The 27,842-nt window shown below is 65.7% G+C and overlaps 4 protein-coding genes across 5 annotated transcripts; 3 read left to right on the top strand and 1 right to left on the bottom strand.

Moving 5' to 3' along the window:
* The first annotated feature begins 579 nt into the window (after positions 1 to 579).
* On the top strand, positions 580 to 12,839 carry LOC129204389 (uridine-cytidine kinase-like 1). The gene is made up of 14 exons (XM_054820287.1): positions 580 to 924; positions 1,137 to 1,243; positions 1,338 to 1,508; positions 2,037 to 2,108; positions 2,426 to 2,615; positions 2,734 to 2,795; positions 3,328 to 3,344; positions 4,236 to 4,334; positions 10,508 to 10,601; positions 10,705 to 10,767; positions 11,018 to 11,140; positions 11,218 to 11,325; positions 11,404 to 11,560; positions 11,719 to 12,839. Exons 1-14 carry the CDS (start codon positions 675 to 677, stop codon positions 11,790 to 11,792), a joined length of 1,587 nt encoding a protein of 528 aa, XP_054676262.1. The 5' UTR covers positions 580 to 674; the 3' UTR covers positions 11,793 to 12,839.
* A 1,450-nt stretch (positions 12,840 to 14,289) lies between these two features.
* On the top strand, positions 14,290 to 16,451 carry DNAJC5G (DnaJ heat shock protein family (Hsp40) member C5 gamma). Its single transcript, XM_054820291.1, has 4 exons — positions 14,290 to 14,459; positions 14,667 to 14,880; positions 14,995 to 15,148; positions 15,736 to 16,451. The coding sequence occupies exons 1-4, from the start codon at positions 14,347 to 14,349 to the stop codon at positions 15,816 to 15,818; spliced, it is 564 nt and encodes a 187-aa protein (XP_054676266.1). The 5' UTR covers positions 14,290 to 14,346; the 3' UTR covers positions 15,819 to 16,451.
* Positions 16,452 to 17,805: 1,354 nt separating this feature from the next.
* On the top strand, positions 17,806 to 21,086 carry TRIM54 (tripartite motif containing 54). 2 transcript variants are annotated; one of them, XM_054820921.1, is made up of 10 exons: positions 17,806 to 18,085; positions 18,358 to 18,530; positions 18,739 to 18,910; positions 18,996 to 19,091; positions 19,211 to 19,444; positions 19,711 to 19,733; positions 19,909 to 20,000; positions 20,317 to 20,418; positions 20,698 to 20,736; positions 20,953 to 21,086. In XM_054820921.1, the coding sequence occupies exons 1-10, from the start codon at positions 17,918 to 17,920 to the stop codon at positions 20,961 to 20,963; spliced, it is 1,110 nt and encodes a 369-aa protein (XP_054676896.1). In that variant the 5' UTR covers positions 17,806 to 17,917; the 3' UTR covers positions 20,964 to 21,086. The 2 variants fall into 2 exon arrangements, with proteins under 2 accessions (XP_054676896.1, XP_054676894.1); XM_054820919.1 differs by having other exon boundaries at positions 17,807 to 18,085; positions 19,876 to 20,000.
* A 4,525-nt stretch (positions 21,087 to 25,611) lies between these two features.
* Positions 25,612 to 25,923, bottom strand: UCN (urocortin). The gene has a single exon (XM_054818807.1). The coding sequence runs from the start codon at positions 25,921 to 25,923 to the stop codon at positions 25,612 to 25,614; it is 312 nt and encodes a 103-aa protein (XP_054674782.1).
* Between the last annotated feature and the right edge of the window lie 1,919 nt (positions 25,924 to 27,842).

Genomic DNA, 27,842 nt, shown 5'->3' with positions numbered 1-27,842 from the left:
CCCCTCTGCTCAGCGCTGGTGAGCCCACCCCGGGAGTGCTGGGCCCAGTGCCGGGCTCCCCAGTCCACGAGGGACACGGACAGACTGGAGAGAGTCCAGCGAGGGGCCACCGAGATGCCGAAGGCCTGGAGCATCTCTGCTGTGGGGAAAGGCTGAGGGAGCTGGGACGGCTCAGCCTGGAGCAGAGCAGCTCAGGGGGATGGAATCCATGGCTGGCAGCGCCTGCGGGGAGGGGATGAAGCAGAGGAGCCAGGCTCTTCCAGTGGTGCCCAGGGACGGGGGCCACGGGCACACGCTGGAGCCGGGAGGGTCCCCCTGAACCCCGGGTGGGCTCGCCGTCCCTGGGGACTCTGGTCGTGGTCCTGAGCAGCGGCTCCGGTGGCCCGGGCGGAGCGGGGGGGGGGGGGGCTGGGCCCCGCTGCGGTCCCCCCGGTCCGCAGGTGTTGGGCAGGGGGCCGCGAAAGGGGCAGTGCCGGGGAGGGGGTTGTCCCGAGCGGGCGGCCCACGGGAGACCCCCGGCGGCCTGAGGGGCGGCTGCGCGCGGCACGGGGCTCGCGTGGGGCGCGGGGCGGGGCGGAGCCGCGGGGGCCGCCGGGAGCCGCGTGCGGCCGCGGCCCGTCCCGGCAGCCCCCGCGGCCCGTCCCGCCCGGCCCGGCCCGTGGCGGCGCGGGGAGATGGCGGCGGCGGGCGCGGAGGAGCGGTGGGGCGCGGCGGGCTCCGAGCGCGGCCCCGGCCCCGGCCCCGGCCCGCTGGGCTCGCTGCTGAGCCGGCTGCCGCTGGCACCGTCCCCGCGGCGGCGGACCGCCAGCCAGTGCAAGCCGGAGCCGCCGCTGCTGCGCACCAGTAAGCGGACCATCTACACGGCCGGGCGGCCGCCCTGGTACAGCGAGACCGGCGCGCCCGTGGACGAGGCCTTCGTCATCGGTGAGCGGCGGGGCGGGGACGGGCCCGGGCTGCGCAGGGGATGGGGCTGGGGCTGGCATCGGGACCGGGACCGGGGTCGGGCTGGAGCTGGGACCGGGGAAGGGGATGGAGCTGGGCCCTGAGCCGCGGCCGGGGAAGGGATGGGACTGGGGTGGAGCCGGGATGGCGCTGACGGGGCCGGGCCGTGGCCGCCGCGGTGCCCTCGCCCGCAGGCCTGTGCGGCGGCAGCGCCTCGGGCAAGACGACGGTGGCGACGCGGATCATAGAGGCGCTGGACGTGCCCTGGGTTGTGCTGCTCTCCATGGACTCCTTCTACAAGGTGAGGGCCGGGGGCCGAGGGGGCCGGCACGGCGCTGAGCAGTGACAGGGTCCCAGGGGGCCGGCACGGTGCTGAGCGGCGATGGTGCCCACAGGTGCTGGACGAGGGGCAGCAGGCGCTGGCAGCCCGCAGCGACTACAATTTCGACCACCCTGACGCCTTTGACTTCGAGCTGCTCGTCAGCGTCCTCCGCAAGCTCAAGAAGGGCAAGAGCGTGAAGGTGCCGGTCTACGACTTCACCACGCACAGCCGCCGCCGCGAGTGGGTGGGTGCCGCAGGACAGGCGGGCCGGGCGCTGGGGGGAGAACCCCTGGGAAGGGGGGGATGCCTGGAGGGCAGGGGCAGGGAGCGTGGGGGCTGTGGGGCCTGGGAAGGCAAAGGGAGGGAGGGGCCGGGGCCATCTGGTGTGAGAGAGTCACTCTGGGGGGACTGGGGGTGTAGGGGCAGGGAGGGAGCACGGAGACACGGAGGGAAACAGGCTGGTGCAGAGCATGGGGAGAGGCTGCGGTGCAGAGCACGAAGGAGTGCGGGGAGGACAGGGGCTGAGGGGGAGGCGATGGACAGAGGTTTGGGTTCTGGAGCAAAGCTCGGGGTTCTGGGCCAATGCAGGGCCGGGGTATCGAGTGCAGGGGTGAGAAAAAAGGCCCTTAAAGGTTGGGTGATGCAGGATGGTTATGGGGAGCCCCATCCATGGGTGATGAGAGCCCGGCGTGGGTCAGGGGTTGAGGTGCTGTCTGCATTGCTGCAGTGTGCGTGAGGGGGGCAGGACGAGCACGGCTCTTTCTGCCCACAGAAAACAGTGTACGGGGCCAACGTCATTGTGTTTGAAGGGATACTGGCTTTTGCGAACAAGGAGTTGCTGAAGGTATCGCTGCCTGATGCGGCTGGTGGCCCATCTTGGTGCGTGGTGTGGGAGGAGGTGTGTGGTGCTGTGCTGCGGGTGGGATGGGCGCTGTCCTGGGCCAGCCTTGGGTGCCGCTGGGGCAGGGCGATGGCTGGGGGGCTGCGGAGGGAGAGATCACCCACCGCTTGCCGGCAGGGTGCTTCTGAGTCAGAGGCTTCAGGGGAGGCAGTGCTGGATGCCAGGGGCGGGGGCAGACCTGGCTGGGCCGTGGGCAAGGGGAACGAGGCAGGTCTGATGGGGGGCTGGATAGGGGGTGCTCACCCCTCCCAGTTTTCCAGCTCCTGGACATGAAAGTGTTTGTGGATACGGACTCTGACATCCGGCTGGTGCGGCGGCTCCAACGCGACATCATGGAACGTGGGCGCGACATCGTGGGTGTCATCAAGCAATATAACAAGTTCGTGAAGCCAGCCTTCGAGCAGTACATCGAGCCCACCGTGCAGGTTGCCGACATCGTGGTGCCCAGGGGTGAGACTGTGCCCTGTTTGCCAGCCCAGACCCGAGCATCGGGAACGGGTGTCCTGCGGGCCCTGGGGTGGGGTTGGGTCAGCGTGCATCTGACCTGGCCTCTTCGTTCCCCTGTCAGGTGGGGAGAACTTTGTGGCCCTGGACCTCATTGTGCAGCACGTGCACAGCCAGCTGGAGAAGGTGAGGTGTGGGCTGATTGATCACCGCTAGCGCGGGTGAGGAGGAGGAGGCGGTGGCCTCCACACGCAGAGCGGAGGATGTGGCTGCTGGCAGCCCTGTGCTCCTGGAGCACCTGGAGGCTCTCGGTGTTGCCTCTCTCTTGACAAAAAGTGTCCCCACTCTCTCAGGGCAGACCGTGCTGTGACACGGGGGCTGGGGAAGTGGAGCTGGGGCTGGGCACGATGCCCGCCCCGGCAGTGACACCTAGCACTTGCGGTCTGACCTGGCCTCGTTCGCCTGCTGTCCCCCTTGGTCCCAGTCAGCTCCTGGTGATCTCGGCTGTCTCCCCACCTTGCTCGCCCCTGGCTGCTCCCTGGCAGCCCGCCTTTGCCTCCCGGCTATGCCCAGCATGGTTTTCCTGCTCTTGGTTCAGCCCCAGGAGAAAGGGTGGGAGCCGGACCAGGGCTGGCCAGTGGCTGTGCCTGGCTGGTGCACTGACCAGTGTCCTTTCTTTCCCCTTTGCCATGCTGGATGACTCTGCTCTACCACCCAGCGCGAGATCACTGTCAGGTACGTGGGGATCCTGCCAGCTGCAGAGGGGCCAGTTCCTGGGCTGGGGGTGGAGGGCTGCCAGCACCCCGAATCACCCAGAGTCACAGAACATTAGGCGTTGGAAGGAACCTCTGGAGATCATCTAGTCCAACCCCCTTGCTAGAGCGGGATCACCTCGAGCAGGTTGCACAGGGTGGCATTCAGGCAGGTTTGGAATCTCTCCAGAGAAGGAGACTCCACAACCTCTCTGGGCAGCCTGTCCCAGGGCTCGGTCACCCTCACAGTGAAGAACTTCCTGTGTTCCTGCTCTTCTCCGAGTCCTGCCTCTTCTCTGTGCTGGCCAAAGCTTTGCTGAGATGCCTGAGTGTAGCTGCTCTTCCTCGACTGCTGAGGTGGCCGCCCTCCGTGCAGCTTCTTGGGGCTTGTCTCGCTGTGGTTGTGTGGCTGTCTCCATGTGCTGTTCCTGTCCCTTTCTGGAGCGTGGTTCCTGCCCTGAGTGTTGGATTGCTCCAGGCTGCTCCCTCGGGGAGAAGTGTCTTGGCCAGTCCTCCCTATTCTCCGGGACCTCATGTAGTCGGTCTCAATGGGACAGTCCTCATACCCCAGAGCAACCCAGGCAGCCCTGTCCCAGGGTACGTAGCAAGGTCTTGCCTGTGCAGAACTGCTGCTCCTGCTCCCCAGGTGCTGGCGGAGGCTGCTGACAGCTGGATTTGTGATCAGGGGAGGCTTGCTTTGGGATCTCATACCTGGTACCAGACCTGGGGCTTTCCTAGGGACCAGGGTGGGAAGGCCAAATGCTTTCTGGTGCTCTGGGAGGAGCCTTCCTTCGATCAGGGGCCACGTCCCACTCTGCGGTGGCTCTGTGTGTGTGTGTGTCGTACAGCTCTGATCGCTGCTTCCTTGTTGCAGGGCAGCTCTGGCTTCTGCCCACCAAGGGCAGCCCCTGCCGAAGACGCTGAGCGTCCTGGAGAACACGCCGCAGGTGCGAGGCATGCACACCATCATCAGGTAGGTCCCTGCCTCCTTGGGGATTTCCTTCTCACAGAAGGGCTGTTCTGTAGGATCACACTAGAAAACCTGGTGTGAGTTTTCCCTCCTCTGCCTTTAAGGCTTCGGACGTAGGTGTTTTCTCAGAGCAGAACTGCTGAACAGAGCTGACTCCAGCCTACAGACACTTTTTTGGCAACAAGACCTTGGCACATCCGCCCTGGGGTGGCTTTTGAGCCACAGGCAGGCTTTCCTCGCGATGAGAGGAGCCTGGTTAGCTCTTTCCTAGCTGGAGCACAGGCCTGGTAGCTGGTGGCACGGGCACGGGGTGAGGTGCCCTTGCTGCACTCAGTTTTAGAGCCAGCTTACAGACGGGATCCAGGCTGATGCTTCCATGACTTTGCTGCTCACCTAACCTTTTCATTCCCCATAGATGCTCTTTTTTTCCAGGTGACAGTAGTGTTAGTGTAGGGTCAAGAGCTGAATCCCGTGGGACCAGTCCCTTGCTACTGTGGTTCTTTCTGTTGCTGGGTTGTAAAACAGAAAGGGGATGCTGACCTCAGCAGGGCTCTTCTCCTGCGCCTGCTCACGTGGTGGCTGGCTACCGGTGCCCACGAGTTGGTTTGGAGAGCGTAACCTCATGACCACGCACAGGCTGTGCACCTCCTTGTAGGAAGGAAGGTGTTCCTTCTCCAGGCTCGTCCCTGTTGAAGCGCAGGCTCCAAGGGCAGTTCGCAGCAGTGAACAGGCTGGCGATGTGCCTCGCCGGGTGATACAGCGCTGGGCAGAGACCTGTGCTGGTGCCTGAAGCCCACATGCCTCGTCCCTAGGCTGTGGACTTCTAGTAGTTCTGAGCTCAGGTCCAGCTAAGGGAACTTCAGAGCAGATATAACCATGTCCCTGCAGCATCTTCTTGCGCTGGTGCTCTGGCAGTGGCTTCTTCGTGGCCTGAGCCGATTTCTCTAGCTTGTCTGCCATCTGTGTGCTCAGTGGCAGGTGAGGGAGGAAGGGAGATGCTGGGGGAACAGCACCTCCAGAGGCTGAGCATTGCGTGCTTGCAAGCTACTGCTCCTGTCTTCCTCCTTGAAATCCGCGTCCTTTTGCCTTGCCTTGCCAGGAATGACCTGTTGTGACTCCGCCTTTATGCCACAAGTGTCTAATAACCTTAATCTGCTTAGACTTAGGAGTTTGTTCAGCTGCGCTGGGGAGGAGGGGATCAAACCCATGCAGGCTGTGGCTGGAGCCCAGCTGCGCTGCTGATCTGGAGTTACCGAGGCGGCGCTGTGCTTCTGGAGCTGGCCGGTGCGAGCAGCAGGGCTGCGGGAGGGCGGACTTTGCCTCTTCCAGATGGTAAATGAAAAATACCACATTTATGAGGGGCGTTGACTTGGCCTGTCAGCCACCCCCTCAAATCTGCAGCCCAAGAAAGCAAGGAAAGCTGAGGCAGTGCTGTTACTAAGATCTCTAAGCTGAGGAGCTCTTCTGGTAAAAAGTTCCTGTATTAAGCAACAGCAAGGCAGCTTGTATTTCTGGTGCTTGTACGTGATACTTGGCAGCACTCATTTGCTTCTGCGTGACTTCGGCACAGTGTGGAATTGTTAATGGTCCTCACACGCGACCGTCTGGGGTTCCCTCTGCTCCAGAGGCGCTGCTCCCTGCCTGCTGGTGTTCTCCTGGGCTCCCTGGAGCGGTCCAGACCGACCTGTGGGGATCAAATGTGTGCCTTTTGCCAAGCTTCCTGCACCTCAGTGCATGAAGTTACTGCGTCTTGGCAAATCTGATCTCTCGTCTTCGTTCTGGCTGCTGCGGTGCCGCCAGCCCCGTTCCGCAGCGACGGCCCTTGCGTGGTGCTGGTGCTCCCACCAATGCTGCCTTTCGGAGTGCCTTGGCACACCAAACCTGACATCTGTGGGTGCACTAGAGAGCTGTGAACCAGGTTTTCCCTCCAGCCTCCCTTTTTCCATCCTGCCTTTCCCAGTGCAGCTCCCTTGGAGACAGCCTGTTGATCTTGGCTTGCCAGGCTGCTGCCGGCCAATGTTGTTTCCCTGTTGTTCAACACTGGAGGCTCTTGTGTGCTCCAGCCTTCTGTCTCTGAGGGCTCTCCTGGAAGATTCTGTTGTGGCAGCAGATGAGCATCTCGCTGAGTATAGTCACGGCAAATTCAGGCTTGGCATCCCGGGGAGAAGTGGTTTCCAGAGCGATTTTTTGTTATTGTGGAGAGGCAGAAACTGAAAAAAATAGTCCTGCAGTAGAGTAGGTGAATTATTTTTATTCATGGTCGGGCTGAGGATGGGCAGTGTAATAAGGGTATGGGTCATACCTTTGTCAGCGACATGGACAGCGGGATCAAGTGCACCCTCAGCAAGTTTGCCGACGACACCATGCTATGTGGTGGGTTGACACGCTGGAGGGAAGGGATGCCACCGAAGCATCCCGGTCTCTCTCTGCCGCAGGAGAACAGCATTTCCTTTCCTCTGCGTGCATCTTGGTACCCACGCGCTCATGGAAAGGCTCCGGGACTTCCCTGCAGCACAGCCGGTGAGTGGCGTGGGTCACCTGTCTCTCTTAGCAAGTTTGCTCTGGCCTAAGCCTTTGGACTTTGTGCTCTGGCAGGACACGTCATCCTGTGCTGGAGCTGCCCTTGAGAAGCGTGTGGCTGTTGGTGCTTCAGTGAGGGGCAGAGCGAGGGAGGAATAACGCCAAGCACCGGTACAGGTTGGGGTTGACTCGCTGGGAAGCAGCGCTGAGGAGAAGGACCTGGGAGTCCTGGTGACAAGAAGCTCTCCATGACCAGCGGCGTGCCCTCGTGGCCAAGAAGGCCAACGGTGTCCTGGGGTGCATGGAGAAGAGCGTGGCCAGCAGGTCCAGGGAGGTTCTCCTCCCCCTCTGCTCTGCTCTGCCCTGGTGAGGCCACATCTGGAGTTCTGTGTCCAGTGCTGGGCTCCCCAGTTCCAGACAGACTGGGAACTACTGGGGAGAGTCCAGTGGAGGGCTACAAAGATGATTAAGGGACTGGAGCATCTCTGGTATGAGGAAAGGCTGAGAGCGCTGGGCCTGTTTAGCCTGGGGAGAAGAGAAGACTGAGAGGCAACCTGATCAATGTTTATCAATATCTAAAGGGTGGGTGTCAAGAGGCTGGGGCCAGACTCTTTTCAGTGCTGCCCAGTGACAGGACAAGGGGCAACGGGCACAAACTGGAACACAGGAAATTCAGGTGTGAACATGAGGAAAAACTTCTTCCCTCTGAGGGTGACCGAGCCCTGGGACAGGCTGCCCAAAGAGGTTGTGGAGTCTCCTTCTCTGGAGAGATTCCAAACCCACCTGGACGCGATCCTGTGCGACCTGCTCTGGGTGATCCTGCTCTAGCAGGGGGTTGGACGAGATGATCTCTAGAGGTCCCTTCCAATCCCTACCACTCTGGAATTCTGTGCTCTTTATGTGCTGGGAAGTTGCCAGCACCAGAAAAGGTGGTTCAGACATGAGACCTGTCCGTGTCCCAGTTTCCCAGGGCCTGACTGCGATGGCTGGCTTTCCGCCACAGACGGTGCTGTTTGAGCTAAGCCGACACTGTGTTCAGGCTCCCAGCCAGCTGCTTGCTGGTCCCTGTCACCACACGGTGCTTTCCTGCCATCTCCTGCTGAGAGTGCCAAGGAAGATCGAGGTCCTCGGGAGCTGCTGGCTGCAGCCCTGCTGTGCCCAGCTCTGGAGTCCCGGCATGTGGGGTGTGCACGCTGCCCGTGGTTCAGCTTCCCTCTCTGCTGAGGGGGTGGGCAGCACCTGGGGCAGCGTGCGCATCAACAGCGGTTGCTTGTCCCCTGGGCAAGGAGACGTTTCTTGGTTGTCTTCGCCCCTGCATGAAGAGGGAGGCATGCTCAGGCCTTCATGGCGCCGGGACCAAGGGTGCTCCTCCATCTCCGGGGCGCCTTGCAGAGACTGCAGAGGAACCCGCCTCTGCGGCAGCACTGACACGCCTGTCCCACCCACGTCGGGCTGGCTGGGGTGGCCGACTGCTCCCCATCTGTGGCACAGCGGCCACGGGGCTGACGGGGCCAGTGCAGGGCTTGTCAGGGGCAGCTGGCTGCGAGAGACTGCCTGTGGAGGCAAGGCTGCTGCCGGGCTCGTGTGCCTGGAGCTCGGGTGATGCTGGGGGCTTCCAAAGCAGCAGTGGGTGAGCGTGTGGGTGAAGCCCACCCGTGGGGAAGCGTGCATGCCGACAGCCCACGCTGAAGAGCTGTAGGCAGGGCACCTGTTTCTTCCAGACCAGAGCTGATTTTTCCAAGCTCCTCTGGGAGTGCCTTGCTGTCCCCAGGCTTGTTGGAAATGTCCGCGTTAGTCGGGTGGTCACTGCAGGGCGCTCGGGTGCCAGCTGCCTAGGTCTGCCTGCAAAAATATCTCAGGATAGTAGAGACCATTTATCCGTCTCCTGAGTGCTGTTAGCTGGGCTGTCTGTCATCGTGGCGAGGTGTGAGAAGTGGCAGATGATGTCCTAAAACACAGAGTAAAAATATTCAATATCCTTCTGCCTCTTCTGGACTGTTGCCAGTTCCACCTCTTCCATCAGAGAACTGGCAAATGTCTGTAGGGTTCCTTTGTTCCTTACGTTCTCCAGAAAATGTATGGTATATGCAGGCTGCGCTGCTTTACACACGGGTCACAGAAGAGAAATCAGATTTCAGCTGTTTACCACAGTCCTCAGCGTCAGCCTGCCTCTTGGTTATTGTTCAGCCAGGGAGCAAGAAACTTGGTCTCGATGGTTCTCCAGTGAAATGGCACTTTCGTTACAAACTGCTGCTTATTCTTTTGCCAAAGCAGCCACGGACTGCGAGGAGTATAGCGGGACATGGGTGGATTCTTTATGGTCACGTTTTAAACGGCAAGCAAATCTCAGAATCTCCTCCTTTTCCTGCTGAGTGACCTCTTGCTGGAGGTGCTTTGCCTCGATACTGAGGGTGCTGGTGGAGGAGCTGCTCTGCCCTCCTGAAAATACCCCTCCAAGTAACGCGGGACTGGGACAGTCCTGCCTGTCACCGAGTGAAGTGCCGTACATGCTCGTGTGACTGGGTGTGTCGTAGGAAGCACAAGGTTTCGTGCAGCCATTTCTTTTGTGCGATGAACGAGTTAGAGTACAACGCGCGTGTGTGCTGATGGTCAGAACGTTCCCAATAAGAAAAGCCAACCTCTTTCCCCCTCTGCCCCTGGGATCAGCTCGTGTGCACGTACAGCTGGCTTTGCTCCTCCTGAGGGAGAAGGGGAGGTTTCCTGTGAAGTACAGTCCCGTTGTGGTTTTATTCTGTTTTCTGTTTATTTTATTTCTTGCTGCCCTCAGCGCCTCAGTGTTGTGATGAGATAACGCCAGGTAGTTCAGAATCTGCCTGCTTCCTGGCAGTAGTTTATCTCTAAGTTGGTAAATAAACAGAGAGGAGTTGAGAACATGTCAGATGGTGTCAGGTAACCCAGCTGCTCTTGGCCGTGGTGCAGTCTGGTCTCTTCCGTGTTGCAGTGCTCCCGGAGCCGGCTGTCCTGCCGTGCAATGGTCCATCCAGGGTGTGCTCGCATTCCGCCTTGTGCTCCCCTGGCACCGCCTGTGCAAAACGCTTACCACTTGCTCCTGAGTTTCTGTTGCCCCAAGAACCGATGGTTCTGCTGCTCCCGCCCCCTGTTTTTCTCCTGGCTCTTTCCACGTAGTCAGCAGTTGTGTCCTAAACCTCCAGCCCTGCAAATCTTCCAGCAGAGGTTCAGTGGCGATTAGAGGTCGCGTTGGAGCAAGCAGTGCTGCGTCTCTGCGCTTGCTTCTCAGGCACCTGCCTCATCTCTGGTCAGGGTCACTGTGTACGTCTACACACTTACCCCTCCTTTTTGCAGTTGGCTTTATTCACTCTGCTAGTCTAGCGAGCCCACCCTGACTCTGAACTGTCCCCTGCGTCCTGAAGAGGACTGAGCAGCATTGCGTGGCGTCGTTTTGCTCTGTCCGATCGGTGTGATCTGCTGCAGGCTTTGTGCGTCCCTTCCAGGGGAACTGAATGGGTTTCTTGACCATGTGGTCCTTTCCAGACAACACCCAGGTCTTCGGCAAGCCCTGAAACGTCAGTGCTCTTGCTCCCCAAGAGCTTCCAGGTTCCCACAGACTGCTCTCCGTTCATGCAGGCTGGAGCAGGGACTCTGCTCATATCACAGGATCTCTGCTCCCTCCACAGGAACAAGGACACAACCAGGGATGAATTCATCTTCTATTCCAAGCGCCTGATGAGGCTCTTGATTGAACATGCCCTCTCCTTCCTGCCGCTAAAGGTGAGCGACCGCTCCTCAGGTGCAGCCACGGCCATGTCTCCCCCTCCCTGAGCCCCCGGGCGCCTGGCATCGTCCACACTCCCTTCTCCTCCCCTCTCTGCAGTCGGTCACTGTGGAGACACCGCAGGGGACGACGTATGAAGGGAAGCGGTTCCACAGACAGAGGGTGAGACGTTGTCCCGGCCCCTTTCTTCCCACAAGCGCACGGCTGCCCCATTTCGGGTTGGCACGGGCCGGGAAAACCTGCTGTCTCACGGGGTCCATCCCTGTGCAGACGAGCTGCTCGGCGAGGCTTGTTCCCCCCTCCTGCGGTGCAGGGGTAACTGCTGTCAGGCCTTGCTGGAGCCTCAGGAGCTCGCCGGAGCGGCTGCTTCCCCTGCGCAGCACCAGGCAGATGTGTCCTGTCCCTTCCCCAGATCACTGGCGTGTCCATCCTGCGAGCAGGGGAGACCATGGAGCAGGCCCTCACTGCTGTGTGCAAGGACATCCGCCTGGGCAAGATCCTGATCCAGACCAACCACGACACGGGGGAGCCCGAGGTGAGCCCTCCCCGCTGCCCCGGCACGGAGCCCCCCGGCGCCGCAGGATGGGTGACCATGTCTCCTTCCCTCCTCAGCTCCACTACCTGCGCCTTCCCAAGGAGATCAGCGAGGACTACGTCATCCTCATGGACAGCACCGTGTCCACCGGAGCTGCGGCCATGATGGCAGTTCGTGTCCTGCTGGTAGGGGACAGGGACGGGGGGCGGGCACGTGCAGCCGTCCTGGCGCTGGCCGGGCTCTCACAGCTCTGCGTGCCGCAGGATCACGACGTCCAGGAGGACAGGATCTTCCTGCTGTCGCTGCTGATGGCGGAGATGGGGGTGCACTCCGTGGCCTACGCCTTTCCCCGCGTCCGCATCATCACCACTGCTGTGGACAAGAGGATCAACGAGGAGTTCCACATCATCCCGGGCATCGGTGAGGGCGGACGAGGGTGTGCTGAGCCACACGGGCCAGGCCCTGAGCCCCAGCAGCCTGGTGGGGTGCCCCGTGGCCCTGCTGAAGGAGCCCTGGGGAGGGGGGATTGCAATGGGGCCAGTGCTGCTGTCGCCTCACTCTGTCCCCTCGTCCTTCAGGTAACTTTGGGGACAGATACTTCGGCACCGACGGCCCCTCTGCCTGGTGTGAGAGCGACGGCATGGACTGCTGAGCTGGCTGGCCACGGGGCCGCCAGCCGAGCTGGCCATGGGGCCGGCCCCCCGCCTCTGCCCCCAGGAGGGGCTCCGAGCTGCCAGCCTCTTCCCACCCGCCTGCAGCACGGCCCAGCCATGCCGCAGGACGAGCTCCTTGCTGCGAGCCCCTCGCTGCCAGCCTCTCCCCGGGAGCGGCCCCTTGCAGGGTCCATCCTCCCACCAGGGAGGGAGGGCGGGAGCAATGGCATCTCCTGCAGTTTGGGGGGACACGGGGTGTCCCACACCCCCCGAGACCTGCCTCCATGCCCCCGGCCAGCTGTGCGTGCGGGAGGGAGGGGTGGTCTCCCCGCAGCCTGTGCCCCAGGGGCCGGCCCCCCTCTGCCCTGGGGAGGAGGGGGACGGGGTCTGCTTCCCTCGAGGCTCCTCGGGTGCCAGGCAGGCTCCCTTGCTGGAATCTGTATTTATTTGTATTTATTTTGAGCAGCTGCCCACCTGGCTCTCTGCGGGGCAGGCTGGCTACTTGAAAACCATCAGGGATTGGGGAATCTCCTCAAGGGACCGCCTTGTCCCCACCGATCTGACACTCCATCCCCTCCCTGGCCCCAGCCAGGCCCCCCCACGGGCTCTGGCCTGGCCGGCGGCACCAGGAGGGCAGGGGCTGCCTTCGGCCGTGCCAGCAGGAGGGTTGGATGTTCAAACACTCTCCCGCTGCCATCCCAGCCCCTGGGCAGCCGGGGCTGTCCATCGCTGGGGGGGGACCAGCCCAGCCCCCCCCCGGCATCCCAGGGGCAGTGAGGGTGGCCGGCTGTGCCACGGGGCCGTGGTCTGCCCGGCCACTGCTGCCCTTGTTGCTCAGGTTCTTCTTTGAAAGGGCAGCGGCGGCCTTGCTCCGGAGCAGGGCCTGGCTGCCCGCGGGTCCGGGACCTGGTCTGTGCCCCCCACCCTTGCTGGCTGAAGAGGCTCCCCTGTGCCCCCAGCCCCGGGCCGCTGCCCCCTCCCCGCTGCCCTGGCTGCCTTCATTTTGTACCCCAATAAAGGAGCAGCATGACCCCCGGCCCCCGCCTGCTGCCTGGCGCTGGGTGCACAGGACGATGCCCCCCGCGGGGGTGTCGCCGTGTGCCGGGGGGTGTGATGGGGATGTCGCCATGTACTGGGGGTGCTGGGGTGGGCAAGAGGGGTGTCACCCTGCGTGGGGGGTGTGTGATGAGAGTGTCACTGTGTGTGGGAGTGTGTGATAGGGGTGTCACCACGTACCGGGGGTGCCAGGGTGCGTGCAGGGGGTGTCACAGTGTGTGGGGTGTGATGGGGGCGTGTGAGGGGGGTGTCACGGTGTGGGGGCGTGTGATGGGGGTGTCACGGTGTGTGTGGGGTGTGATGGGGGTGTCACGGTGTGTGTGGGGTGTGATGGTGTCACGGTGTAGGGGGGTGTGATGGGGGTGTCACGGTGTGTGTGGGGGGTGATGGGGGTGTCACGGTGTGGGGGGTGATGGGGGTGTCACGGTGTGTGTGGGGTGATGGGGGTGTCACGGTGTGGGGGGGTGTGATGGGGGTGTCACGGTGTGGGGGGGTGTGATGGGGGTGTCACGGTGTGGGGTGTGTGATGGGGGTGTCACGGTGTGTGCGGGGTGTGATGGGGGTGTCACGGTGTGGGGGGGTGTGATGGGGGTGTCACGGTGTGGGGTGTGTGATGGGGGTGTCACGGTGTGGGGGGGTGTGATGGGGGTGTGGGGGGGTGTGATGGGGGTGTGTGATGGGGGTGTCACGGTGTGTGGGGGGTGTGATGGGGGTGTCACGGTGTGATGGGGGTGTGTGATGGGGGTGTCACGGTGTGTGCGGGGTGTGATGGGGGTGTCACGGTGTGATGGGGGTGTGTGATGGGGGTGTCACGGTGTGTGGGGTGTGTGATGGGGGTGTCACGGTGTGTGTGGGGTGTGATGGGGGTGTCACGGTGTGATGGGGGTGTGTGATGGGGGTGTCACGGTGTGTGCGGGGTGTGATGGGGGTGTCACGGTGTGATGGGGGTGTGTGATGGGGGTGTCACGGTGTGCGGGGGGTGATGGGGGTGTCACGGTGTGGGGGGGTGTGATGGGGGTGTGGGGGGGTGTGATGGGGGTGTGTGATGGGGGTGTCACGGTGTGATGGGGGTGTGTGATGGGGGTGTGTGATGGGGGTGTCACGGTGTGGGGGGGTGTGATGGGGGTGTCACGGTGTGGGGGGGTGTGATGGGGGTGTGGGGGGGTGTGATGGGGGTGTCACGGTGTGGGGTGTGTGATGGGGGTGTCACGGTGTGTGCGGGGTGTGATGGGGGTGTCACGGTGTGGGGGGGTGTGACAGGGGTCCTGCCGCCTCCGGGGGTGCGTGGCCGCCGCCGTGCCGGGGGGGGGGCCGGGTCCCGGCCGCGGGGCGCGCAGAGGCCGCTCGGGGCGGCGGGTCCGGCGCCTGCGCAGAGCGAGGGCGGGCGCGGGCGGAAGCGGCGGCGGGCGCGGGGCAGGGCCGGGCCGGGGCGGTCGGTGCCGCCGTCCCCCGCCGTCCCCCGCCGTCCCCCTCCGCTGGCCGCGGGGCGCGGGCGCCATGGCGGAGCCCGGGCGGCCGCAGCGGAAGCTGTCCCGGGTCGGGGAGAGCCTCTACCGCGTCCTGGGCCTGCAGAAGGGCAGCTCCCCCGAGGAGATCAAGAAGGCCTACCGGTACGGCGGGGCACGGACCGGGCGGGGGGGTGCGAGGCGGCGGGGCCGGAGGGGGGGGAGCGGACCGCGGCTTGGCCCGGGGAAGAGATGTGTGCGGGGACCGGCCGGGGAGTGAGGCCGGGGGGACCCGTCCCGGGGTTGAAGCCGGGGGGGTGGCCAGGCGTGCGGGGCCCATCCCGGTGCCGTCCTACCCGCCGTGCCCCGCAGGAAGCTGGCGCTCAAGTACCACCCGGACAAGAACCCCGATGACCCGGCGGCGGCCGAGCGCTTCAAGGAGATCAACAGTGCCCACGCCACGCTGAGCGACGAGGACAAGCGCCGCCTCTACGACCAGTACGGCTCCCTGGGCCTCTACGTGGCCGAGCAGTTCGGCGATGATGCTGTCAGGCACTACTTCCTCATGTCCAAGTGGTGGTTCCAGGTGAGCCCTGCCCTGCCGCTGCAGCCCTGCCCAGCCCAACCTCCGCACGGGGCATCGCCGGGGCTGCCGGGGGCTCGGGAGGGCTCACGGTGGCCGCTGTCTCCTCCCCTGCAGGCCCTGGCTCTGTGTTGTGGCGCGCTCACCTGCTGCTGCTGCTGCTGTTGCTGCTTCTTCTGCTGCGGGACGTGCTGCCCGCCGAAGGAGGACGAGTCCTACAAGTACGTCGACCCCAAGGACCTGGAGGCACAGATGTGCGCGGAGGACAGCGGTGAGTCGGGCTGTCTGTGTCTGTCTCGAGCCCCAGCGGCTTTGTCTTGTGTGGGGCTCTGGGGGAGCTCCCCGCGTCTCCTCTCGCGTGGGGGATGGAGCTCTGGCTTGAGGCTCAGATCAGACTTAGCTGCAGCTCTTGCTTAACTGCCGCCCTTGGTGTTTCCTGTCCGGACCTGGGCTGCTGAGACAGTGGCGGAGGGAACCACCACACAGGCCATGGTGGTGCCTTCTCCTTCCTCGTTTTTCCTGGGCAAGGGCTCCCTGAAGCCCCTGCAAGGGTCTGCGGCCAAGGGACACTTGGGCTCATGCCCTCTAGGCCACGGAGTGTGGGGAGAGCAGCATGCTCCAGGCTGGCTTTGTTCCCTGGGCACTGGCCACACTGGTGTCTCTGAGGACTGCCACTGGGTCGCTTTTGCAGGTTCCCGTGGGGCGAGGGGCACTGCTGCATGGCTGAGCGCTGGCTAGAGGTCTGGGAGCCTTGGTCTGTGGGAGCCTTCGTGAAGGCGTTTGGATGTCCCAGATACCTGCTCGCCGGGTTGGCGAGGGATGGGGCTGAGCCGCTGATCTGCACCTCTTCTTTTCCAGATCCACAGATACCTGTTGTGGCACAGCCCCCGCCTGCCAGCGCAGAGCCCTTGCCGGCTGCCAGCACCAGGGCCGATGCCTGAAGCTGGCCTCAGTCCCGCCGGCTCCCCCCAGGACTCTGGGCAGGGATCTTCCTTTGGGACTCACTTTCCAGGACCCCGCTCACACTACCCGGGGTGGCTTTTCAGCCTCAGGGTGGATAGAATCTCAGGTTAATTTGGCCAGCATCAATGCAGGGGCTCTTCTGCCCCTGCTCGAGCTCCAGGGCGACGTCCCTGTGTCCCAGCACTGGTGGTGGCAGAGGCAGCCTGGAGCCCGTGCTGCTGCGCCCCATCCCCAGCGCCTCTCCTGCTGCTGCGCCCCTGCCCGGCAGCTGCGGGTGGAGACCTCTCCGGACCAGGCTCCGTTGCTTACGAGGGGTAGCTGAGCGTGTCCGAGACCGTTAGCACTGTAACCTCTGGGGCTGGGCTGAGCCCGCTACCTGCCCTCATGAGGACCCTCCTGATGGGTGCTGGGTGCCAAACACTGCTTGTGGGGTTGGGGTGCCACCTTCTGTACCCCCTTCCTCTACACCCTGCCATGTCCTCAGGGCACTGGCTGCACCCCACGCTTGCTGCTGCTGGCAGGCTCCCTGCAGGGCTGGGCCCGGTACAGGCACTTTCCTTGGGTTTGTATAGGATTTATGGGCACCATTAAAGGATGACAGGAGGGGAGCACATTTCTGTGTGGTCTTGGTCTTGTCAGGGGCTGCCCGAACACTCTGCACCTCTGCCTGGCTCTGCCCTGTGTTGGGGGGGCTGTGGGTCCCACAGAGGGAGTGGGCTGAGCAGGGTAGGGGGGCTGTGGGTCCTGGGGGGTGGGGCTGAGCAGGGTGCGGAGTAGGTGGGTCATGTCCCAAGGGCTGCTCAAGGTGCTTTCTCGCAGAGGTGAATGTCACTCTGTCTCCTGTCACCTTCTTGGGCCAGCTCTGTCCCCCCCACCCAGCGCTGGCTCCCACGGGGCTGTGCTTTTCCCCTCCTCACTGCTGCGGTGCGCAGGGCAGCAGCAGCCTGGCCACGCACCCTGGTCCTCCTGGGGTGTCTGTAGGGACTATCCCCATTTCTCCATGGTGTGCTGTGCCATCCCTGTCTCCCTGCGGCCCCGTGGGAGATGGCTGCCCTGGGCAGGAGCAGCGGTGCTGTGGCGGTACAGCTCGGGCCGGCCCTGCCAGGAGCAGCTCCCCTGGCCCTGGGGCTCTTTGCACTGCGTGTGCTGGCTGCCGGCTCGGTGCATGGGTCCTGCCATGCCGTGCTGCCCCGGAGCCCTGCTCCCCACTCCAGCACGGCTGCCAGGCTGCTACTCCTGCCCTGCTCCCTGGGGAGCTGTGGCCCTGCTCAGGTGCTGCCCCATCCTGGGGGGCAGAGGGCAAGGGGACGCCGTGAGCCCTTGGCTTTCCCTCCCACTCCCCCCCGGCAGCAGCCGCTGCCCACAGCTGCACAGGCTCTGTCTCACCCCCTAAATATAGCCGGAGTGTCAGGGCGAGCGGTGGGACAGGGATGTTCCTGGCACCGGCCCTCCTGGGCGCCCTTCCACGCTGCTGTTCGGGGGCACTGGCAGTGGCCAGGGTCCGTGGGGCCTGGGGGACCCCGGCCTGTTCCCAGCCCCGCTGCCTGCAGGGGGGAGCCCGCACCTCCCAGCGAGAGCCCGGCAGCTCTGCCCTACCCGGGCCCTGCTCCTGCCGGCCTGCCCCAGGCCCCAGGGTCTGGTGGGATGGGGCCCCTCGTCCCTCCCAGGCAGGAGACGGCGGGGGAGCCCTGTGGAGCCCCCAGGGAGCAGTGCTGCTCGTCCTGGGGGGAGCGGGGCTCTGCCCGGGCCGAGTGCTCAAGGCTGCGGTGGGACAGGCACGTTGGGGAGGTCTGCCGGGGGGGGTGTGCGGGGGGGGGGGTGAGCCGGTCGGTCCCGGTGGGTCAGCCGGTCCCCTGGTCCAGCCGGGCCGGTGGGGCCCCGCCGCGGCGCCGTGACTCAGTGTCACCCGACCCCGCCGACAGCTGCGGCGGCCCCGGCGGGGCGGGGGCGGCTAAAATTAGCGCCGCGCTCAGCGGGGCCGGGGCAGAGCGGGCACCGGGCGGCCGGAGCCGGAGCAGGAGCGGGACCGTGGTTGGGCAGAGCCGGGCCGGGCCGGGCCGGGACCGGGACCGCGGCGATGAACTTCGCGGTGGGGCTGAAGCCGCTGCTGGCGGAGGCGCGGAGCATGGAGAGCCTGGAGAAACAGCTCATCTGCCCCATCTGCCTGGAGATGTTCACCAAGCCCGTGGTCATCCTGCCCTGCCAGCACAACCTCTGCCGCAAGTGCGCCAACGACGTCTTCCAGGTGCGCCCGGACCGGACCCCGACCGGCGGGGGGGGGGGCTGGGGCCGGACCCGGACCCGGACCCGGGACGAGCCGCCGGGACCCCCGGACGGGCTGCGCTCGGGGCCGCTCCCGGCCTGGCGGGCGCTGCCTGGTGGCGTCGGTGGGCGGGGGGCCGCGTCCGCGTCCGTGTCCGTGCCCGGGAGGGGCCGGGCCCCGCGGGGTCTCGCTCCCGGCGGCAGAGCCTGAGAGGGGGTGCGGGGGTGCCGCGGCCGTGACCCGCCGCCCCCCAGGCCTCCAACCCGCTGTGGCAGTCGCGGGGCTCCAGCGCGGTGCCGTCGGGCGGCCGGTTCCGGTGCCCGTCGTGCCGCCACGAGGTGGTGCTGGACCGGCACGGGGTGTACGGGCTGCAGCGGAACCTGCTGGTGGAGAACATCATCGACATCTACAAGCAGGAGTCGGCCAGGTGCGGGGAGCCCACGGGGACACTGGGAAACCCACGGGGCAGCGAGCCCCGTGGGTGAAAGCGAGCCCACGGCGGGGGGCTACAGGCGCAGGGCTGGGGGCGGGAGCTCGCCCAGAGTGCGGGGGATAACGGGGCCCACGCGGGGCCGGGGGTGTCCTTGGGGACTGGGGCCCACCGGTGGGCAGCGGTGCCCGGCCCCTGCCCGCAGGCCCCTGCACGCCAAGGCCGAGCAGCACCTCATGTGCGAGGAGCACGAGGATGAGCGGATCAACATCTACTGCCTGCGCTGCGAGGCGCCCACCTGCTCCCTCTGCAAGGTCTTTGGGGCGCACAAGGACTGCGAGGTTGCGCCGCTGCCCGCCGTCTACCAGCGCCAGAAGGTCTGTGACCCTGGAGAGGGGGGGGGTGAGCGGACCAGGGGCTGCTGGCCCAGCCAGCCCTCACACCCATCCTGTCCCCTCCCAGAGCGAGCTCAGCGACGGCATCGCCATGCTGGTGGCAGGGAACGACCGCATCCAGGCCATCATCTCCCAGATGGAGGAGATCTGCCGCACCATTGAGGTGGGGGCCGGGGGGGGCGGGGGGGGGTTGTCCCTGGGTACCGTGTACAGCCCTGGGGCGATGCCAGCGGTGGGGATGTGGCAGGACCGGGGCAGCCCCTGAGCCTGGTGCTCCTGCAGGAGAACGGCCGGCGGCAGAAGCAGCACCTGGGGCTGCGCTTCGACTCGCTGTACAGCATCCTGGAGGAGCGGAAGAAGGAGCTGCTGCAGAGCATCGCGCGGGAGCAGGAGGTGAAAGTGCAGCGCGTGCGGGGCCTCATCCGCCAGTATGGCGACCACCTGGAGGCCTCCTCCAAGCTGGTGGAGTCGGCCATCCAGGCCATGGAGGAACCCCAGATGGCCGTGTACCTGCAGGTCTGTGTGGGTAGGGGCTGCGGGGGTGCAGGGGGCTGGGGCTGCCCCCAGCCGGTGCTGTGGAACTGGGAGGTCAGGTCCCTCCAGGGGGGGCTGGGGCTGCCCCGCAGGGATGTGCAGGGGGGATGTGGTTGCTCCAAAGGATCTGGGGCTGCCCCTGGGATATGCTGGGCTGGGGCTGTGGCAGGAGTGACATCTGGCTCCTGGGGTCCCAGGTCCCATTGCTCCAGGGAGACACTGACACACACCCCCCCTTTCCTCCACAGCACTCCAAGGAGCTCCTGAAAAAGTGAGCGGGGATGGGGACACAGGGCTGGGGACAGGGTGGGGGGCACGGTTGTGGCTGGGTCTGCTGGGCCATGGCTGGGGGCACGGGGGCCCCGTGGGTGTTGGACCCTGGCAGCTCCCGGGGGGGTCTGCCTGCCCTGCAGGATCACAGACATGTCCAAGGTGTCGATGAGCAGCCGCCCGGAGCCTGGCTACGAGAACATGGACCACTTCTCCATCAATGTGGACTATGTGGCGGAGATGCTGAGGACCATCGAGTTCCAGACAGGTGCCGGTGCCAGGACGAGTGCTGCTGTGCCTGGGGGGTGCATGGGACTGTCTGGGCCACCCAGCCCTTAGACAGGCAGAGCCCCCACCACCACCTCATGCCCTGCATGACGATGTGTCCCCTTGTGCACAGGAATGGGGATGTGTGGCTCCTCAGTGCTGCCCAGGGACCCTATGGGGTCAGACCTGCCCCGTGTCCCCTCTGGCTCGTGGGCTGCTGCATCCTGTGCCAGGACCAGGCTCCCAAGTTGCCCATGCTGCAGGGAAGGAGGGCCCCTGCTGACCTGTCCCTGCTGACCTGTCCCCCTGTCCCGCAGAGCCGCTGGGTGAGGACGAGGCGGATGGACCTGGGGACGGCAGCGAGGCCACAGCAGATGAGGACCGGCTGGACAGCCTGGAGGCACCTGAAGCCATGGAGGGTGAGTTCCTGCTGTGCCACGCCGTGCTCTGCTGTGCCATGTCGTGTTGTGCCCTGCCGTGCCTGGCTGCTGTGCTTGGCCCTAGGGCTGCAGGGGACAGTTGGGGGCAGCGGGGCCCTGAGGGCTGGGGCTGCTGTGCCCATGGAGTGGGTGGGTGTGCTGTGCCGTGACCAGCACTGTGTCTGTGTGGCAGCGCCGTGGCCCGCATGCCACTGCACAGGTCCTGCAGCATGCCAGGGCATCCCCGTCTCCAGCTTGTCACCTGCTTTCTCCCTGCAGATGTGGGGCCGAGGCAGAAGCCGGCAAGTTCTCCCCATGGTGAGACCCTTGCTGGGGCTGAGGTGGGGGAGATGGGGATGGGGTGCCGTGGGGCAGAGGAGGCACCTCCTGGGGACAGATGGGGATGGGGGGGGGTGTGTGTGGTGTGTGTCACGCCTCGGAGACCCCCAGGCATTCCTGCCTCCCTTCCCGCAGAGGCCAGGGTGGGGGTCCCAGGGTCCCCACCACAGGTGCTGAGGCCATTTTCCCACACAGGTCAGCACTGAGCTGGTGCTGTGGGCAGCATCGGCACCAGCCGGCTCATCGCTGACCCTGGCGCCCCCAGCCCTTTGCTGTAATTACCCGAATGCTGGAGCTGCCCCTCTCTGACATTAAACCGTGTGTGAGGATATCATCTCCTGTGTGGTGTGTGGGCCAGGGTGGGTGTGGGGGCTGCTCCCCCCCCCCCCCAGCTCTGCACCAGCTCCACAGGGTCCGGTCTGGATGCAGCCCCAGCTCCACCACCCCAGCGGTGCCCCCAGCACCCCACGTGAGGGGCCGCGTCCCTGGGGAGCCCCGGTGCAGCTTGGATCCAGCAGCCCAGGGCCGGACTGCAGCCAGGAGCTCAGCACCCCAGACCCCTGCGAGTGGAGCTCTGCCCCCCTGCCTGCAGCCCCTGCCTAGGGAGCAGGAACTGCATCGCCCCCCCCCCCCGCCCAGCCCCGTCAGCCCCCCCGCTGGGCCGGACGCCGTCGGCAGCACCGTCCCCTGGGTGCGCTGAGCAAACAGTGCTGGGATGAGCTGGCTGAGTACACAGCCGGGAGCGCCTCCATCAGCACTGGGTCGGGGCCCGTGCCCCCAGCCCCGCCGGCCGGGCACCTCGGGAGGGCCGCAGCAGCGCTGGCTGCGTCACCCGCCTCGTCCTGTGCCACCGTGGGGCGTCATGGCTGATGCAGCAGATGATGCACATGGCGAGGGGCTCCTCGTGGGGCTGAGGCTGGGGCACTGCGGGGTGTCCTCAGCTGCCCACACACCCCCCCCCGCCCCTGCCAGCAAGGGCTGGCTGCTGGGCCTGTCTGGGACCCCCAGTACCCAGCAGACGTGGGCACCCCACAGCAAGGCTGGGGTCCACCAAGCGGGCCAGGGGCTGGGGTGCAGGACCCCGGAGGATGGGTGAGGACAGCCCCATGGGAGCCAGGGAAGTGTAACGCCGACGTGTGGCAGGTCCTGGTGAGCCTGGGGCTGGGACAGGAGCTGGGCCCCAGGAGGGTGCCTGGGAGGCCAGGGGTGCCCTGGCAGCCAAGGAGAGCCCTGTCCCTGGGCTGTGCCAGCAGGACCCTTCCCCTGCTACCGGATGGTTCCTGGCCCAGTCTGGGTCCCCGGACAGGCAGGGACACCCGGCTGGGCAAGGGACACAGTGGGGACAGGAGCGGGGCTTGTGCAGCCGGGGGAGAGGAGACCCCCCCTCAGCTGCCTCATCAGACCCCCCACCCCTCCCACCCCCCCGGGCACAGAGACAGCACAGGAGCTGGTGACACAAGCTGGGGCAGAGGAAATTCCCATTGGATACCAGGGGAAAAAAAAAAATAAAAATCCTTCTCCTAAGAGCCCAGCAACCCTTAAAATGGGGCTGGGGGGGCCGGAGCAGCTCCAGCTGTCCCCAGCGTGGTCCCTGCTTGGGTAGGGAGGTGGGTGAGAGGGACCAGCACTGCAGCTGAGCCCCCCACGGGACATGGTACCACAGGTTCCCCCCCCACGGGACATGGTACCACAGGTTCCCCCCCCACGGGACATGGTACCACAGGTTCCCCCCCCGCGGGACATGGTACCACAGGTTCCCCCCCCCACGGGACATGGTACCACAGGTTCCCCCCCCCACGGGACATGGTACCACAGGTTCCCCCCCCACGGGACATGGTACCACAGGTTCCCCCCCCACGGGACATGGCCCGGCACAGGTCCCTGCTCACGGCCCCACGCTGAACTCGCTGCCGCTGTAGATGTGGGTTCCAGCTGCCTGGCTGCCAGGGGCTCTGCCCACACAGGGCAGGACTTTGTCCTTGTAAGGTCCCCACTGGCCCTTTCTGCCAGCCTGGCTCTGTCCTGCTGTGGCAGCTCTGCCCCCCGAGCAGAGTGACTGAGCCCTGCAGATTTCATGTTACCTGTGAACTTGAGCGAGTACTGCACAGCCGCCCTGACAGCAGGTAACCCCGGCACAGTGCCCTGCAGCACCCACTCGCCACCAACCCCCAACAGAGCACGGCTCCGTGAACCGCACCCGCCGCTCACCCACTGGTGTCCACCCACCAGACCCCACGTCCCAGCATGGGCACACACGCTCAGCCCTGGCCAGGGACAAGCTAACGACGTTTCTGCTCGCCTGTGTCCCCCAGCCGTTACTCATGGCAGAGGCAATGCGACTGGGGGGGGGGAGAGGGTGGGGTGTCAACCCCGCCACCCCAGCCTGGCTGCTCCCAGTCACTGTCTGCTCCTTCTTGCACTAGAAATATGCCCTGGGAGGGCTCGTGTGGTCCCTGGGGACTGAGGTGGGGCTGAGTGGCCTCTCCGTCCCTGCACTGGCCATTTGGATATGTGACATGTGCCCTTCTCCACCCCTCAGGGACATCCTCCCTGTTCCCATCACCTTCTGGAAATGGCCCAGAGGGGTTCATGAGGACCTTGGCAGTCCCTGGGCACCCTTGGGTGCTGCTCCTGAGGATTGTAGTGTCTCAGAAGAGCCCTAGCTCAGTTTTTCCTCCTTGAGTCTGATTCTCCAGGTGCTTGGCACCCATCGCTGCCCTCCCGGTGTGGGGGGGAGGGGGACGGCCAACAGCACCCTGGGCTGTGGCAGACGAGTCCTCCTCTCCAAGCAGCATGGGGAGGTGGTGCCTGCAGAGCCCTGGCGAGGTCGGGGCTCCCCAGTGCAAGGAGGATGTGACCGCTGGAGTCCAGGGAAGGGCCACAGCGATGCTGAAGGGACTGGGACTGCTCAGCCTGGAGCAGAGAAGGCACAGGGGATTGCATCCATGCCTGATGAGAGGGAAGAAGGAGCCAGGCTCTTCCCAGTGTCAAGACCAGAGCTGATGAGCACAAACTGAACCATGGGAGATGCCACTGAAACTTTTTTCCAGAGTTGGTTGGGTTTTGGGTTTTTTTGGGGGTTTTTGTTTGTTTGTTTGTTTGTTTTTTGGGGGGGGTTGTTTTTTGTTGGGGGGGTGTGTTGCGCTTTTTTTGTTGTGTTGTTGTTGGGTTTTTGGTCCCCCTCCCCCAACAACCCCCCCCTTTTTTTTTTTTTTTATGGTGAGGCTGATCAAACAGGTTGCCTGGGCCAGGCTGCCCAGGAAGTTTGTGGCCCTTCCAGTTGCGAAGCTATCCACAGACACACTGAGAGGGGAAAGGCCTCTGGAGCTCCCCTAGTCCCAGCTCAGGCAGGGTCAGCTGGAGCTGACCAGGTTGTCCAGGTCTGTATCCAGCCCAGTTTTCAACATCTTCAAGGAGGGAAAAAAAAAACCTACAGCAACCTCTCTGGGGAACCTCTTCCACTATGGTCTTTATTGCTGGTACAGTCTTCCAGTTCCGAGTTTCTCACGTCCAGATGGACGTGCCTCTTTCAAAGTTCACATGGACATGGCTTTGTGCAACCAGCTCTGGTTGCCCCTGCCCTGGGGGTTGGCGTGGGCGATCTCCAGAGGCCCCTTCCACCCTCAGCCATCCTAACATCCTGTGACCACTCTTGAACTCCTCCTCAGAGGCCTCCCCATTTTCCTCAGCTCCTTTGTTGCTGCCTCCTGCCAGAATCCACCTACCAAGTCACTGAAAACAGCTCACTTGCGGTCCAGGGGCTGCACCCTGCTGCCTGCATTCCTGCCTGCCCTCTGTGGCTGATGTCTGCTGCCTCATGGCTGCTGCCATCACATCCCCAAGCAGTTCTTCCCAAACACCCTCCAGAAAACTCCTTCACTGCTCCAGTCCTGCTGTGTTGCCCTTCTAGCAGGTACCAGGGAGGTTGAGGGCTCCAGTGAGGACCAGGGACTCCCATGAGGAGGCTGAACCTCTGTCACAGGAAGGCTTCCTCCACATCCTCCTCTTGATCGGGGCATCTGAAACATGCCCCCACCACAGTGTCCTCCTCCCTGCCCTCTGCTCCGATCCTGACCTGCCAGTGCTCAGCAGCACTGTGTGTCCCACAAAAGAGCCCCCCCCCCGCAATGTGCTCCTGCACGGGGCAGCCATGCCCCTCCTGAGAGGCCTGTGTCTGTCATGTCCCCCCCCCAGCCCCGTGAGCCCTCTCGCCCTGTTCCCGTGCTCTGACAGCAGCTCGGGGTGTTGCCACATGCAGAGCTCTAGTTCCCCCCGCTCACGTCCCCAGCTGCCCGTATCTGGGTGCAGCACCCCTTTGCTCTTGCTCGTTGGTGGCAAGGCACCCGCTGTTCCCATCACTCTGCGTCCTTTGCTTCCCAGAGCACCCACAGCTGGGAGCTGCTCCCCCCACGGAGACCACGGCACCCCCCACCCCCCCCCGCCCCAGGACACACACAGCCCCGGTCCTGGTGTGCCCGGGGCCCCCCCCCCCCCCCCCCCGCACCGCTGCGCCCGCACGGCCCCGTCCCAGCTCTGCTCAGGCGGGCCCCCGTTCCCGGTGAGCCCCGGCCGCCCCCTCCGCCCCGCACTCGCTCACGCCTCCGGTTTCCACCACGTTTTATTACAAAAATCGGTGCGGGTCCGTCCCGGGTCCGTGCCGGTACCGGTACCGCGCCCACTTTCCCCAGCGCCGAGGATGAGGCGGGTGCAGCAGGCGCAGCCTGGTGCCGGTGCCGGTGAGTTTGCCGGTGCGGCGCCGAGCGGCCCCCGGCGTGGAGGCTGAGGCGGTGGCCGGACCCCGACGCAGCCCCGGGGGCGGGGGGTGGGGGGGTGCAGTGGGGGCCGGGGCGGCGCTCAGCGCCCCACGGCGTCGAGGATGAGGCGGTTGCTGTCGGCGCGGGCCCGCTGGCTCTGGGCGCGGGCGAGCAGCAGGAGATGCCGCAGGAGGTGGAAGGTGAGGTCGATGGAGAGCGGCGGCTCGTCCCGCCGCGCCCGCCACGGCTCCGGGGGCGGCGGCGCCAGCGGCGGCCAGAACGGGCGGCCCCGCGCCTCGTCCCCGGCCCCGGCCGCAGCCTCCGGGACGGAGCCGTCGGGGCGCGCGGGGCGGGCGGCGGCGGGCGGCGGGCGGGCGAGCAGCAGCAGGAGGGTGAGCAGCGCCCGTCGCATCCTCGGCTCCGTCCGCACCTGCGGGGTCGGGGACTCAGTGCAACCGGGAGAGACCGGGGCACCGGGGCGGCTGCAGGGACCGGGGCACCCGAGGGGATCGCGTACCCCGCAGCGAGAGGGGAGCCGGCAGCGCGGAGACCGGCCCACCGTGGGGCCGTCCCGGGAGCTGTGCCCCCCTCCCCCCCCGCTCCCCGGCCGCCCGCACCGTCCCGTACGCGCTGCGCCCTCCCCGGTTCCCTGTACCGGCCCCGGCCCGGTGCGTTGCCCCCGTCCTGAGCGCCGCCCCGTACCCGTGCCCCGTGCCGTACCCGGTGCGCTGTCCCCTGTCCCGTGCCGGTGCTCTGGCGGTGGAGCCGAGCGCGGTCCGTCCCGCGGGAGCTGAGCCGGCGGCGCGGCCGGTGGTTATATAGGTCCGGGAGCTCGGGCTGACGTCAGCGCCGGGCACGCACCGACCGGCGGGGGGCGGGGGGCGGGAGGGGCACCGGGACGGCGGCGGGGAGCGGGATACCCGGCAGCGGGAGTGAGCGCCGGGAAGGCGGGGCAGTGGGGCAGCCCTGCTCCTCCCGGTCTCGGGAGCCGCGACCCCGGTTCTGTTCCGGCCCCCGCCCTGAGGGGCGCGCGGCGGGGCCGGTTCCGGCCGGTGCCCCGGGCCGAGAGCCGCCGGGGGTGCAGCCTCCCGGCCTCCCCCCGGCCCCCCCGACTCGCCCCGCTCCACCTCCCGGCGCTGCCCGCACCCGTCCCGCCCCCGACCCCGTTCACCGAGCGCTTCCCTGGCCCGGCCCCGGTGCCGGCGGTGCCGCTGTCCGCGGTGCTGAAGGGCCGGGACCCGCCGGGAGAGCGCGGGCCGGGGCACCGGGACATGGGCGGGCCGGCGGCCCCCGGGGCGGGCAGGGCGTCGGGGCCAGCGGAGCCGGCTGACCCGCGGTTCCTCGGCGTGGGACCCTCCGGGTGGGCCGGGCCAAGCGGCCGCGTCGAGTAGCGACATCCCGGGCAGGCACCGGGTGTGGGCGAGGGGGGGAATCCCCGGCCACCGGCACGGGGGGGGTGGCATACATCACCTGGCCGTGGCGGGGCCTGGAGGCACCATGCCCCGGGCAGAGCTCATGGTGCAGAGGTCAAACTGCCACACGCGCCACGGCCGGGCGCTGCAGACAGCCCCGAGCGGCAGCGAGGCACCACCAGCCAAATTCCGTGACTCATAGAGCGAAGGCACCGGAGCCGACAGTGCTGTGCTGCATGCAGGATGTTCCAGCCCGGGGCACCGGCCGCTGCTGCCAAAAGGTGAGGTAGCTGCTGGTGCGACACACTGCTGCCTGCAGACCCCCTGGCAGCACTGCGCCCCTCCTCCGGCAGCAGTGTGGACCCTCTGGCAGCACAGTGGCCCTGCCCGCACCTCCTGGCAGCACTGCGGCCCTGCCTGCAGCCCCCTCGGCAGCCCCATGCCTCTGCCTGCGGGCGGAGAGGAACCGAGCTGACGCCCAGTGCTGATGTCGGTGCAGGGTACCAAGACGGGCCCAGAGCCGGCTCTTTCCACGGTGCTGGTGTTAGGCAGAGCCTGGGGACAGAGGCTCAGCCTGGCTCCTCACACACTGCGTCCCACACTGGGCTGCACAGGGGTGGTGGGGCACAGTCTTGCCTGCAGCGGGGCAGCACACGGTGCCATGCACCCGTGACGTGGATCTGGCATGAAGGCTGGCATTTGGCACCACCTCCCCGCAGCTCTAGGGCAGAGCCCTCAGCAGGGGCTGGGCTCAGGCCACCCCAGCCCTGGCAGCCCCTGCACTGTGGGGCTGGCTGCTCCCGGGGACAAGCGCCTGGCTCGTGCCATGCTTGCAGCTCCCTCGCTGCCGACACACCAGGGCCACCTGCACCTCTGGACACAGCTGCGAGAGGCTCAGCCTGTTGGGGCTGCAAGCTCC

This window comes from Grus americana, chromosome 3 (assembly GCF_028858705.1).
Source record: "Grus americana isolate bGruAme1 chromosome 3, bGruAme1.mat, whole genome shotgun sequence".
NCBI lineage: Eukaryota > Metazoa > Chordata > Aves > Gruiformes > Gruidae > Grus > Grus americana.
This window is presented reverse-complemented; position numbering and strand designations above follow the sequence as displayed.

Bases quoted from the DNA above. Each gene is read 5' to 3' on its own strand.
- TRIM54 (XM_054820919.1), top strand. From the start codon at position 17,918: ATGAACTTCGCGGTGGGGCTGAAGCCGCTGCTGGCGGAGGCGCGGAGC. The intron at 19,445-19,710 runs GTCTGTGTGGGT...TTTCCTCCACAG, and splicing joins AGATGGCCGTGTACCTGCAG to CACTCCAAGGAGCTCCTGAA. The intron at 20,001-20,316 runs GTGCCGGTGCCA...CCTGTCCCGCAG, and splicing joins GACCATCGAGTTCCAGACAG to AGCCGCTGGGTGAGGACGAG.
- DNAJC5G (XM_054820291.1), top strand. From the start codon at position 14,347: ATGGCGGAGCCCGGGCGGCCGCAGCGGAAGCTGTCCCGGGTCGGGGAG. The intron at 14,460-14,666 runs GTACGGCGGGGC...CGTGCCCCGCAG, and splicing joins GAGATCAAGAAGGCCTACCG to GAAGCTGGCGCTCAAGTACC. The intron at 15,149-15,735 runs GTGAGTCGGGCT...CTTCTTTTCCAG, and splicing joins GATGTGCGCGGAGGACAGCG to ATCCACAGATACCTGTTGTG.
- UCN (XM_054818807.1), bottom strand. From the start codon at position 25,923: ATGCGACGGGCGCTGCTCACCCTCCTGCTGCTGCTCGCCCGCCCGCCG.
- LOC129204389 (XM_054820287.1), top strand. From the start codon at position 675: ATGGCGGCGGCGGGCGCGGAGGAGCGGTGGGGCGCGGCGGGCTCCGAG. The intron at 925-1,136 runs GTGAGCGGCGGG...CCTCGCCCGCAG, and splicing joins GGACGAGGCCTTCGTCATCG to GCCTGTGCGGCGGCAGCGCC. The intron at 10,768-11,017 runs GTGAGACGTTGT...TCCCTTCCCCAG, and splicing joins AGCGGTTCCACAGACAGAGG to ATCACTGGCGTGTCCATCCT.